Source organism: Thamnophis elegans, chromosome 1 (genome assembly GCF_009769535.1).
Source record: "Thamnophis elegans isolate rThaEle1 chromosome 1, rThaEle1.pri, whole genome shotgun sequence".
Taxonomy (NCBI): Eukaryota; Metazoa; Chordata; class Lepidosauria; order Squamata; family Colubridae; genus Thamnophis; species Thamnophis elegans.
Genome location: NC_045541.1, coordinates 159275957 through 159287666, shown reverse-complemented (window position 1 = coordinate 159287666; position 11710 = coordinate 159275957). Strand labels below are relative to the sequence as shown.

The 11710-nt window shown below is 44.3% G+C and overlaps 1 protein-coding gene across 2 annotated transcripts in view; it reads left to right on the top strand.

The window, feature by feature from the left end:
* The first annotated feature begins 4590 nt into the window (after positions 1-4590).
* DDHD1 (DDHD domain containing 1) overlaps positions 4591-11710 on the top strand; it is a 42387-nt gene continuing 35267 nt past the window's right edge. Inside the window, exon 1 of one of the 2 annotated variants that reach the window (XM_032236667.1) lies at positions 4591-5685. In XM_032236667.1, the coding sequence (XP_032092558.1) occupies positions 4689-5685 (997 nt within the window). In that variant the 5' untranslated portion in view covers positions 4591-4688. The remainder of the gene's footprint in view (positions 5686-11710) is intronic. The other variant, XM_032236676.1, reaches the window with a different exon arrangement.

Sequence of the window (11710 nt, the reverse complement as noted above, 5' to 3'; positions counted from 1 at the left end):
GGGATGTGGCCAGGGTGGGCGTGACCAGCTCAATGTCACTCATGTCGAGGGCGCCAATGGTGGCCCAAGCACTCTGCCAGAGAAAACAGGCTCCTGAACTCCATTTTCAACTGCAACGTCCTCCTGCAACCTTCTGCTAGAGAAAATGGAGTTCAGGAGGACCTGCGTGCAGCCTTACTGACCTCTGTTTTCGCTGGCAGAGGCACCACAGGCTGGTCCTTTGCTGTTTCCAGCGTGGCCCCATGGGGCAGATCTAAGCACCCTGCTGGATCCGGCCCCTGGGCCTTGAATTTGACAAACAAATTGTTATAAACAAACCTTATTGATGCATGAAGGCAGCAAGACTCATAAGGGACTGTTAAACACAAGTGAAACACACTCACTGTTTCTCCAGGTTGGAGGATGAAGACTGCTTGCCCTTTAATGCTTACTGGCTTATAGTAAAATCCTATTATGTACAGCTTTCTCTGGCATCCCATAGATCGGAGCTGTGCATCCTTTGAAATAATTCAGAAATGCTTTTGACTTTGCATAAACACATGTCCTCTTTATCATACATTAAAGAAGCCCAACTTTTTTTAGCATTTCGTTTTGTTGTTGTTTTGACCATTTAGTCGTGTATGACCCTTGGCGACCATACAGGCAAGTGTTCTGCATGCTACCTTCTCAATTGTTGGAGGTTCATCTGTGTATTAGATTTGCTGTTATCAAGCCAGTGTATTATTTGCTTGACCCTTCTTATTTTTCCACTATTTGCATGCATGAAATGGCCAAAGTAAATCAGACATAATTTTATGATTTTAGCTTCTAGTGATATGTCTGGTTTTATATAACTTAACGCATGTTAGTTACTCTGGCTGTCCATGGTATATGCAGTAATTTATGCTTGCACTACAGTTCAAAGGCATCAATTCTTCTTCGATCAGCCATTCTTAGTGTCCAGCTCCCACATCCATACATCATTATAGGGAAGACTATTGCTCTAACTAGCTGCTTTTTGTATTTATATCAATATTGCTGCTCAGGGTTTTGTAACAGCATTAAAAAGTGCCTCAAGAGCCCCACCATATTGAATGATTTATTTCCTTAAACCAGCAAAAGCTTTTTAAGGTTCTCCCAACAGTAGTCCTGGTGAGCACTAACCATCTCCAAAAGTAGCCTGAATAAATTATAGGAATTACACTAGGGCAGTGATGGCGAACCTATGACACGCGTGTCAGTGCTGACACGCGGAGCCATTTGGGGTGACACGCACAGGATTTCATGCGATTCATCCTCGGCTCCTGCACGGCTGCCGAGGATGAAAGAATCTGTGCTGGAGGAACGGGGGGGGGGCGGGACGTGTGATCTCCCCCGCCCACACTCACTTACTGTATCACCGCCGCCCCTTTCTGAGCGCAGGGGCTGCTGGTAAGGCATGCGTGCCGTGCGCACACACGTCATCAGCGCGGCGAGGGAGGACCCGCAGGAGAGGAGCGCAGGAACAGTGATTAGAACAGTGCGCGCCTCTCTCCAGTCAGGCCGGCACAGAGAGTCTACTCCTGTATTGGGACTGTCGGTTACGACCGCACCACAGCAGGGAACAGCGGAGTGCCAACGGGAACTGTGAGCGCCATTAGCAGCCCTCGCGTCACTAGGAATATTCATAGCAGGGGTGGGCTGGAGCGGCATGTTGATGAGGACGTGGAGCTGGAAGCAGCCGACTCCACAGCCCTGGTTCACGGCACTCCAAACAAGTTCAATAATATCAAGGGCAACATACGAAATCGACTGATGAACAAAGAAGTTACTAAGCAGGTATGTTAAATAATTTGTTTTTGGTTTATTAAATACAATTATATATTGCAATTATACATTTTTGTAGTGTAAACTATAAATTGCGCAAAATTATGTTTTTGTCGAAGTGACACACAACGCGAGTTATGCTCGATTTTTTGCCGATTTTTGACACACCACGCCAAAAAGGTTGCCCATCACTGCACTAGGGCTTCCAGGGACAGCAACCAGCAATCAACCCCAAGCCATGGCTTCTACATATCAATCTAGAAATAGCCATGAACTTAACAGGACTCATGTGTCACAGCTCTGATCTGGGAGGGGAACATTCCTTCCATAGGTCTCAATGCAGATCATCCACTACCACCAGTTCCAGTTTTATCCCTTGCCTGCATGTGAATTAATTGAATTCATACATTAATACAGATTTAGACTTTTTTTTTTTCATTTTTGCTCATCTTAGAGGACTTCACCAGAGACGGTGACTTTACTGAAAAGTGGGTAGACATTTTGGGCTCATTTTTCCAATTTTGTGGAATTTGGAATAATTTGTAGCATTAGAGCACAGAGTCTATTAAATGCAGTGGAATCTTAACACATTTTCCTTTAGATTTTTTAATCCCATTTTTATTATTTTTAAAAATAACTCAAGGTGGCAAATATATCTAGGTAATACTCCTTCCTCCTCCTATTTTCCCCATAAAAATAACCCTGTAATGTTAGTTAGGTTGAGAAGAGTGATTGGCCCAAAGCCACCCAGTTAGCTTTCCTGTCTACTGTTGATATTAGGGATTTTGTGTTAAAATGGTATTAATGCTATTAAAATCAGCATATGGCTATCAAACCTCTGGAACACAATTGAATACAGATTTGTAATTAGCATCCCACTAAATAGAGATAACTTTAGCTCCCAACATCCTTCTGCAAGTGTCTGTGGACATTCTCATTCATCCAGGTTATGTTTGTCCCAAAGATGCTTTTTCAAGAGGCAACTGGACTTTCTGTTTTTTCTTTGAAGACATTTTGCTTCTCATCCAAGAAGCTGAAGAAGCTTCTTGGATAAGAAGTGAAACATCTTCAAAGAGCTAAAGAAGCTTCTTGGCCAAGAAGCAAAATGTCTTCAAAGAAAAACCAGAAAGTCCAGTTGCCTCTTGAAAAAGCACCTTTGGGACATCCTTCTGCAAGGCCATATTTTTCTTCAGTCCAACGTAGTAACTCCTGTTATATCCACAGAGATCCCTATGTTTTAGTTGGATTTTTAGGACACTAGGTCATTAGTAAGCCAGCACACAATAGGCCACTGGTGAACCAGCACACAGCAGCTGAATCCAGCTATAAACGACGATGCACGAGCTGTGCTAAGCCCTAATTAAACAAAACAGTATTTCATCTATACATTAGTAAAATTCTGATACCTGTAACCTTTAATTTTACCCATAGGCTAACACTTTTTGAACCAAGTTACCTAAAGTGGCCTAGTTTACACAACGTGTCCAAAATCCAGGTCTTATATCTCCTTGTGGTATTAAAATTTGGCACATTTGATTTTATAACACAAGCATTATCGTAAAGCAGTTTATGACATAATGCAAAATGCCACAAAACATTTCCTGTGCTGTTTGTCTCTGCTATCCACTTCAACAAGAGCTGTTAATAGTTTATGACATAATTGAGAACTCATTAAAACCTTTCCTGGGCTGTTTGATTGCACTATACATTTGAAGATGGTCTTTTCAAAGCAGATACACCTCTTTTCCAGGGAAGGCTGTACATTAGAAGCTCCGTCATCATTGAAGGCATTGAGGAATCTGGGCTGTTGGTTTGAGCTCTGAGCTTGGCAATTTGGCTGCAAACGTTTCATCACCATTTGAGGAGACATCATTAGTGTGCTTTGTAGTGTGCTGGTCTAACCCAGCACTGGCCTTTAAATACTGCTTTATGTGATGCAGATTGGTGAAGTCTCCTTGAATGGTGACAAAATGTTTGCAACTGAGAGCTCAAACCAATAGCCCAGCTACCAACCCGAGCTACTAAATCTTCCAAGTATATTTTAGTTGAGGAATCTGAATGGGAAATCTCTCTGAAATGATGACTCCATGGAGCATATTATTAGGGATTTTATTTATTTATTTATTTATTTATTTATTTATTTATTTGTTTGTTTATTTATTATTACTTGTCAAGCATGTATAAGATAACAGATATAAGTATAAACATGATTATGAATACATGAAATGGATACGAATAAATTGGGAAATTAGGACAGGGACAGTAGGCACTTTGGTGCCTTATGCACCCATTGTCTGGTGTTATTATTACAAGGAGATTCCTTCGAGTTCATCTCAGTCTGGAAACGTTTGACTCGTTTAAGGGCCAGGGGTTGTTACAATCCATTGCTTCAATATATGTTCTATAGCAGTGTTCCTCAACCTTGGCAACTTGAAGATGTCTGGACTTCAACACCCAGAATTCCCCAGCCAGCGAATTCTGGGAGTTGAAGTCCGGACATCTTCAAGTTGCCAAGATTGAGGAACACTGTTCTATAGGGTGCAAAAGAAGGCCCTCAGCCTAAACTAGGGCACCCTCCGGAAGTAATGGCGAGGACCCCACCGAAAGAGGAAGGCGCGTCTCCTCGCCCACCGTAAACATGGCGTTTCTACCGTCTCCTCCTTGCGCCCGCCAGGAGCAAGGAACTTCCTTCGATTGCGCATGCGCTTTTCTCACCATCTCTCTCCCCCCCCCCCCCCACAGCCCCGGGCGATGGCTTGCAAACCTGGGCGTTTGCGTGAGGCGGAGCTAAGGCGGAGCCGGAGCAAAGAGACCGAGCCGGAGACCACCTCGCCCGGCCTCTGCTTCAACCCCCCCTCCTCCTCTTCCCTCCCTTCCTTTCCCTTCCCCTCGGCGGCGGCGGCATGGAGAACCCTGAGGCGGCAGTGGCCGCCGCCAACGGCAATTCCTCCGCTTCGAACCCGGTCGCCCCCTGGCTGGGCGGATTCCGCAAAGGCGCGAGGAGACTCGGCGATTCCGAGGAGGAGAAACCGCTGGGCGATTCTAAGGCGGCCGGCGAGGAGCAGCCGCCGCCGCGCCCGCGCTCTCCTCAGCCGCCGCCGCCGCGCTTGTCGTCTTCGGGCTCCGAGGAAGCGGCAGCGCCGCCGGACCACCCGGAAGGTCCCCAGCGCTTGCCGCCGCCGCCGCCTCTCCCTCACCGGCGCCCGCATCATCATCACCACCACCACCACCGCCGCCACCATTCCCCGCTGAACGCTTCTCCCCCACAGAGGCGGCGCCGGCGCCGCAGCAACCGCCTCCTGCTCCTCGACCCCGGCGGCGCCGCGCTGATGGAGGCGGGCAGCGCTGCCGGGCCGCTCTACCCGCCGTTGGGCCGGGTGGAAGACGGGGAGGCGGAGGACGACGACGACGACGACGACGACAAGGAGGACGATGACGACGAGCTGGACGAGGCGGGCGACGAGGAAGGCGCCAGCGACTTGGCTAGCAGCGAGAGCGCCGGCAGCGGCTTTTCCACCCCGGGCTGCGCCCTGGCCGAGCGCCGCAAGCGAGCCCGCGGATCCGGGAGCGGGCTGAGCGGCGGGGGCAGCTCGATTTCCTCCTGCATCACCCGCGCTTACGAGGTGGTCCGCGAGCTGGGAGCCGAGGAGGTGCGCTGGTTCTACCGCGAGGACCGCAAGAGCTGGAAGCCGTTTATCGGCTACGACTCGCTGCGCATCGAAGTGGCCTATCGCGCCCTTCTGCTTCCCGACAACTCCGGCTCGTCCAGCCCCACCGCCGCGAGGCCTGAGAAACTCGCGCCTTCTTCCAGCCTCCCGAGCCCTGAGCCCGTTTGTGTCCGTGGCGGTCTCTACGAGGTGGATGTTGCCCACTCCGAGTGCTACCCGGTCTATTGGAACCGTAAGTGGCTTCTTCCTCCTCTTCCTCTCCTCCTCCTCTCCCATTTTAACCTTTGCTCCTGCTGGATGCTGGCGGGTGCAAGGGAGCCTCCTTTGGGGACTCAAACTGTTCTTCTCTCCAGAGAGGGGATGCCTTGCCATCACTTACTAAAGTGCTGAGTCTCTTTGGGTGCCTTGGTTAGGAGTGATGTCCAGTAGGGTGAGGGCCGAATTGGCTGGGAAGGCTAATCAAATGAACGTTGCCTAAACCTTGGACAAGAAAATCAGCTGCCCTACATTCAGTATGCATTATTTCTCAACCAAACATGCACTTGTAGACTTAGGATTTTATGTAAACATGTTTCTTCCTTAAAAAATAAAAAGCTAGAATCCCACTTGTAAGCATATAGAAAAAAATCATTATAGGCATAGGAGCCAGGTGAAGGATGAAGAATAGATGTTCAGCATCTTTGCCCTTAATTAGATGTCTCTTCTCTCTCCCCCCCCCCCCGTCTGTTTGCACTGCCCATTCTTCAAATATGCAGAATCACTGAACACTTGCTTCACCTTACAGACTTACTCTTCATCTGTCAACTAAGAAGAAAGCTTGTGTCATCATCTTCTCTGTATATCATTTTATTTTCTTCTGCTATGGAGCACCTTCTCAAATTTAATAGTATTTTTAAAATTTTGTTTCTCTTGTATGTATGTGTGTGTGCATTGTTTATTATTTTTTCCTAATTGACAATGACCACATACACACACACTTCCATATTCAAGTGTATGTCTATCCTATTGGATAACCTGAAGATGTTCTGTAGTTGAGTGGCTTCAAAATTTAAGAAATAACTAACTAAATAAAGTTGGTTTATCTCTTTATGAATTTGCTCTTTTCTTGTTCTCAAACATCATTAGTTAGCACTTGTTGGCTTATTGTTAAATTAAGCATCTAGCAATAAGGAATCTAGGGTCATGTTTGGGTTGTTGTGCAATTATTAATATCCTGAAAGAGAAAGGTGAGATATTTAAAGAACAAAGGCATTCTAGGAACAGTTTATGGACTTTATGGAAATGAACATTTGCCAGTTATTTTGTTTCATATATTATTGAGGCATGGTGGGACAACATTGGGAATGTTGTAAATGAGATAGCCCTTTTGAGTTTTGGGTCCTGTAATAGATCTGGGGAGGCAACATGGCATTCATAGATCTTAAAAAATTCTTTACCTATAATTAGGGTCTTTGCTCCCGAGATAGCAAAATGTGAAAACTAATAGTCTAGGTAAGGCTATGGGTACAGTTTGGGCATCCTGCTGCCCAGGAGATTCTTTAATGTTGCCAATGTTACCTTTTGCGGTTCTAGCATTAGTCCCAAAAGAAAAGATCTGTAATTTCTAGGATCTACAGTACAAGCAAGTGAACTCTGTGTTGAGGGGCATAGTTTGTGCATCTCCAGGTGTTGTAGCAGTTGTAGCTCTACTGGATCTCTCAAGAATAACTCACACCCCATTACTACTTCTTTGTACTATTGCAATTCACTCTACATGGCTTGCCATGAAAGATCACTCGTTCAATTGACCCAATACACCATGTTGGGTTTTGGCTGGTGCAGAATTACATGAGCACATGAGACCTCTGCTAGAGGCCCTGCAATGGCTTTCCATATGTTTCCAACTGCAATCAAAAGTGCTGGTTTTAATCTTTACAGTTCCACATGTTTGCCACAGAGGCCCTTATTTGATTCATGAGGCCCAACAGATTTCAGTGGTGTTCTATGGCACTGTGAGTAGGTATTGGCCTGTGGAGTTGGCTGCAGCCTGATACCATAACACGAGCACCTCCTAAAATTGTGTTCTGTTAAAAAAGAAATGATTATGTAACCCCAAGAAAATTAAAGTATTTAACCATACTGCAAGGCTTCATCTCTATAGTGATATCTACCATTGTTACATATACCATCAATAATCTCATATGTCTGGATTGAAATTAGAACTGGACACTAATGCCAAATTAGCATAGGGTTATAGTTTGCTCCTTTTTGCTCAAGTAGATGCTGGGAAGGGGATATTTTAATATGGATTCTTATACTGAGCAAGAGTTTGGACTTGATAATCAAATGGATTCTTGTTCCAGTGATATATTGGCATAATATAATTCATCATGAAAAGATTATGTGCAGTTCTTCACTTCTCTAAATCATGGTATATACAACATGATCACCTACAATGGGGAATCTTTGTATATTCATGAAGGTTTCTACAAAATCATGATATATTAAGTTTCTAACTACATAGGAGGGATGTGTGTATATGAAATCTCATTGATTCCATGCAGTCATCATATACCCATGCAGTTTGCCTTCAATAATGTTTCCTTCATGACTCAGGAAAGGAATGGCCAATTTTCCACATATTAAATTGTGGGTGTTGGAATGTGATACATTTGAAAGAACATGATGGAACGGTGCAGTTGAATACTTGCCACAGTCAGTTGGATATTGTTAGTTGTTGCTTATAAGCTTTCTTATACTGTATTTGCATCTGTCAAATCAATATTTTTGTTTTGGTCTGGGATCTCTTACTGTTTTATTATCCTTGTGCTATCCAGAGAAATTCAGTATTTTCCTCTGACATGAAAAGGAAGTATAGCATAGTTTCATTTCCACTGATCCTGAGATATTGTGTATATATATATTTGTTTTATTATATCTCTTGTAGTCTTCCAGAGGATGCATGAAAACTGTTACGTTCTCTAGTTCGATATATGCTCCCCTTTGTTGACAATGTAGATTACTGTAAGTGGGAGCTAGCATAACAAAATAGTTTTCCAATGAGTGATGAAATTTTACCATTATACTGATTGCTTTTAAAGGCTGTTTGTTCATTTATGTAGTTTCAAGATCAGGAGGGAGAAAAAGGGCTCAACAGGCAACCTGGAAGTCCATTCCCGAACTTCCGGTTTGTGTGTTAGGCTGTTTTTTGCCCTCAGGAGGCTTCAGGGAAGCCTCTGGAGCCTAGGGAGGGCCTACTGGGCCCACTGGAAGTCGGAAAACGGGCCATTTCTGGCCTCCGGAGGGCCTCCAGGATGATAGGGAAAGGGAGAAAAATGGCCCAACAGGCAACATGGAAGTCAGAAAATGGGCTGTTTCCACCCTCCAGAGTCTCCGGGGGTCGGGGGGAGGCCAGTTTCACCGAACTTCTGGTTTGTGTGTTTCACTGAGCTTCCAAACTTCCGGTTTGCATGTTAGGCGTTTTTTGCCCTCCAGAGGCTTAGAGAAGCTTCCAGGGGGTGAAAAACGGGTGAAAATAAAGGCCGAAAATCAGCCGGCCTGCGCGCACATGCTCGCTGGAGCTGACAGGGCAATGCCTTACGTGCCCTCAGAAATGATTCCACATGCCACCTGTGGCACGCATGCTATAGGTTTGCCATCACGGGTCTAAAGCATGGGTGTCAAACTCACAGTGTCAAGTTGCATTCACATGATGTTTCATGACATTTTTTCCCTTTGTGGAGCTGGGATGGGCATGACCTGTGCATGACCTATCCAGCCCATGGGCCGCCAGTTTGACAACCATAGTCTATAGGATGTGATCTGCTGTATAGCCTTCTGATTCGTCTGTTATTCAGGGATGTGCTTATATCACAAAAAAGGCAGGATTTACAGTTTTTGTCCTGTTATTCTGGATTTTTAAAATGGGGGTACGGGAGGGAATGTTAGTGGTAATGTTTTGAAGTGATGGCAGGCTATAAGGAGGTTGTGGGGCACAGGAATATGCAGCACATGTAGTTGTGGTTTAGCCAACTGGGGCTGGCAACTCAATAGTTAAGTGAAACGTTTGCTAAATGAAAAATTATGTGACCACAATTGTGCTTATGATTTTACCTCAGCTTTCTCCTTTTTTCCTCCCTCCCTCCCTTCCTCCCTCTCTTTCTTTCTTTCTCAAAATCAAAATATGGCGCCAAATACTAGGTGGGTCCAAATGGCAAGAAAGGTCTCCAGACTTTGATTCATGAAGAAGTTGTATAAAAGGGCAAATCTTACAGTCCTTTTCACCCACTCCCATGCTTTTTGGAATGCGCTATGCTGGAATAATTATCAAGAAGAGAATTAATGTTAGTATTGGAATGGAAATGATTACAAGAAAATAAGCATGAACCTATTGGGAATACACATCAAAAGGAAAGCACTAGACCAGTGGGTCTCATCTTTCCTAATGCCGCGACCCTTTAATACAGTTCCTCATATTGTGACCCCCAACCATGAAATTATTTTATGTTTTCCGTATTTTTTCAAAAATATGTGTTTTCCGATGGTCTTAGGCGACTCCTGTGAAAGGATCGTTCGACCCCCAAATGGGTCGCGACCCACAGGTTGAGAACCGCTGCACTAGACACTCTGTAAACTGCTTAGGAGGCAAAAGAAAGCCTTCTGCGTGAAACTGAATTTCAAGGCCTTTGTGATGTAGGAGTTAAAGCATCAGGCTGGATACTGAGAACTGGGAATTCTAATCCTGCCTTTGGCACAGGCAGCTCAATAATCTTGGGCCAGTCACTCTCTCTCAGCCCTAGGAAGAAGGCAATGGCAAACCAGTTCCAAATTCTTGTGAAGAAAACTGCAGGGACTGCCACTTCTAATCAACTAACTAATGTCACAGAACCAAGCTTATGGTTAGCATATTTTAAGGGTTGGCTGGGATGTAGAAAAAAGCAGGTCAGAAAGAAGCAGCTTATTTAGGCAGTATCCACTGGAGGTGAGGGAGAAAAGCATGTCAGGCATAGGACAACACCTACTAAATTACTGTAATGTAATCACTTGATTGGGAGAGGGATACTGTAAAGGTTATAGATGCAGGTCACTGTAAAGGTCATAAATACTACAAAATTAGTTTTTCATCACCATTGTAATTGCAAATGGCTATTATCCTAGCAGAATTAAACAATATTAAGGCCAAACATAATGCTTAAGATTTTGACTAAATCAGACCATTCCTATGAGCGCTATGGCAAGCTAACAGCTTGCTGGCTTCTGCTTGCAAGCAAGACAGCTTTTGCGAGGGGAGTTGTGTTTGGATGCTGGGTCTGAGCAGAACAAATATCGTTGAGATCAATCAGAATGGCCCCAAAGAGCCATTCTTCATGAAAAGACCATGGAAACTGCTATTTTTATGGTCTGCTAATGAATGGTGCTTACAACATCAAGCTCACAGTCATAAAGCAGCCTATATGAACATTAGGTTTGACTGAGCCTTATATCTTAATAACTGTATTTATTTTTGTATATTGGAGAGATTAAGACCCTTCAGACCAGTGGTGGGATTCAGCCAGTTCGCACCTATCCGGGAGAACTAGTTCTTAACTTTCTAAGAGGTTCAGAGAACCGGTTGTTGGAAGAAATCTTCTTTTGGTTTTTTTCCGCTTTACAGGGTTAATCCTGTAAGGAAAGCAGGAAGAAAACATTCTGGTGTTGTTTCTAGCTTAATATTTATTGCCCTGCTTACAGAAACTGCCTCTCCGGTTAATCCTTATTACATTGTAACAGCTATGGCAAAGTGCCCATCGACCTGAGTAATGTTGAGTTGGCCATGCCCACACGGTCACATGACCACTGAGCCCCGCCTACCCACCTGGTCATTAGGACAGAGAACCAGTTGTTAAATTATTTGAATCCCACCACTGCTTCAGACTAGCATGATTTTACTGTATTCCTCCTTAAAAGATGATGGTGCGAAATTGATTTAATTTTTTTTTAAAGTACATGATTTTTTTTTAACTATGCAGCAAAAGAGTTCATGGATTTTGGAAAGTTAACAGTGACTTAAGGGGCCACAGGGATTTGGAATTATAGTGTTGAATTGTTTAGAAGATATTTTTAATGGGGAAATTGAGATTTTTGTGGGGTTGGTTTGGGATTTTTTTTATGATAAGGAGACCTTAAAGACTAGATACTATAGCCAAAGGTTAAGAGAAACAAAGCAGAAATCTTTACTGCAAAATTTTGAATATCTCTCAGCCAAGCTTTTGGACAGATTTGATCAAATGCTTAATAAA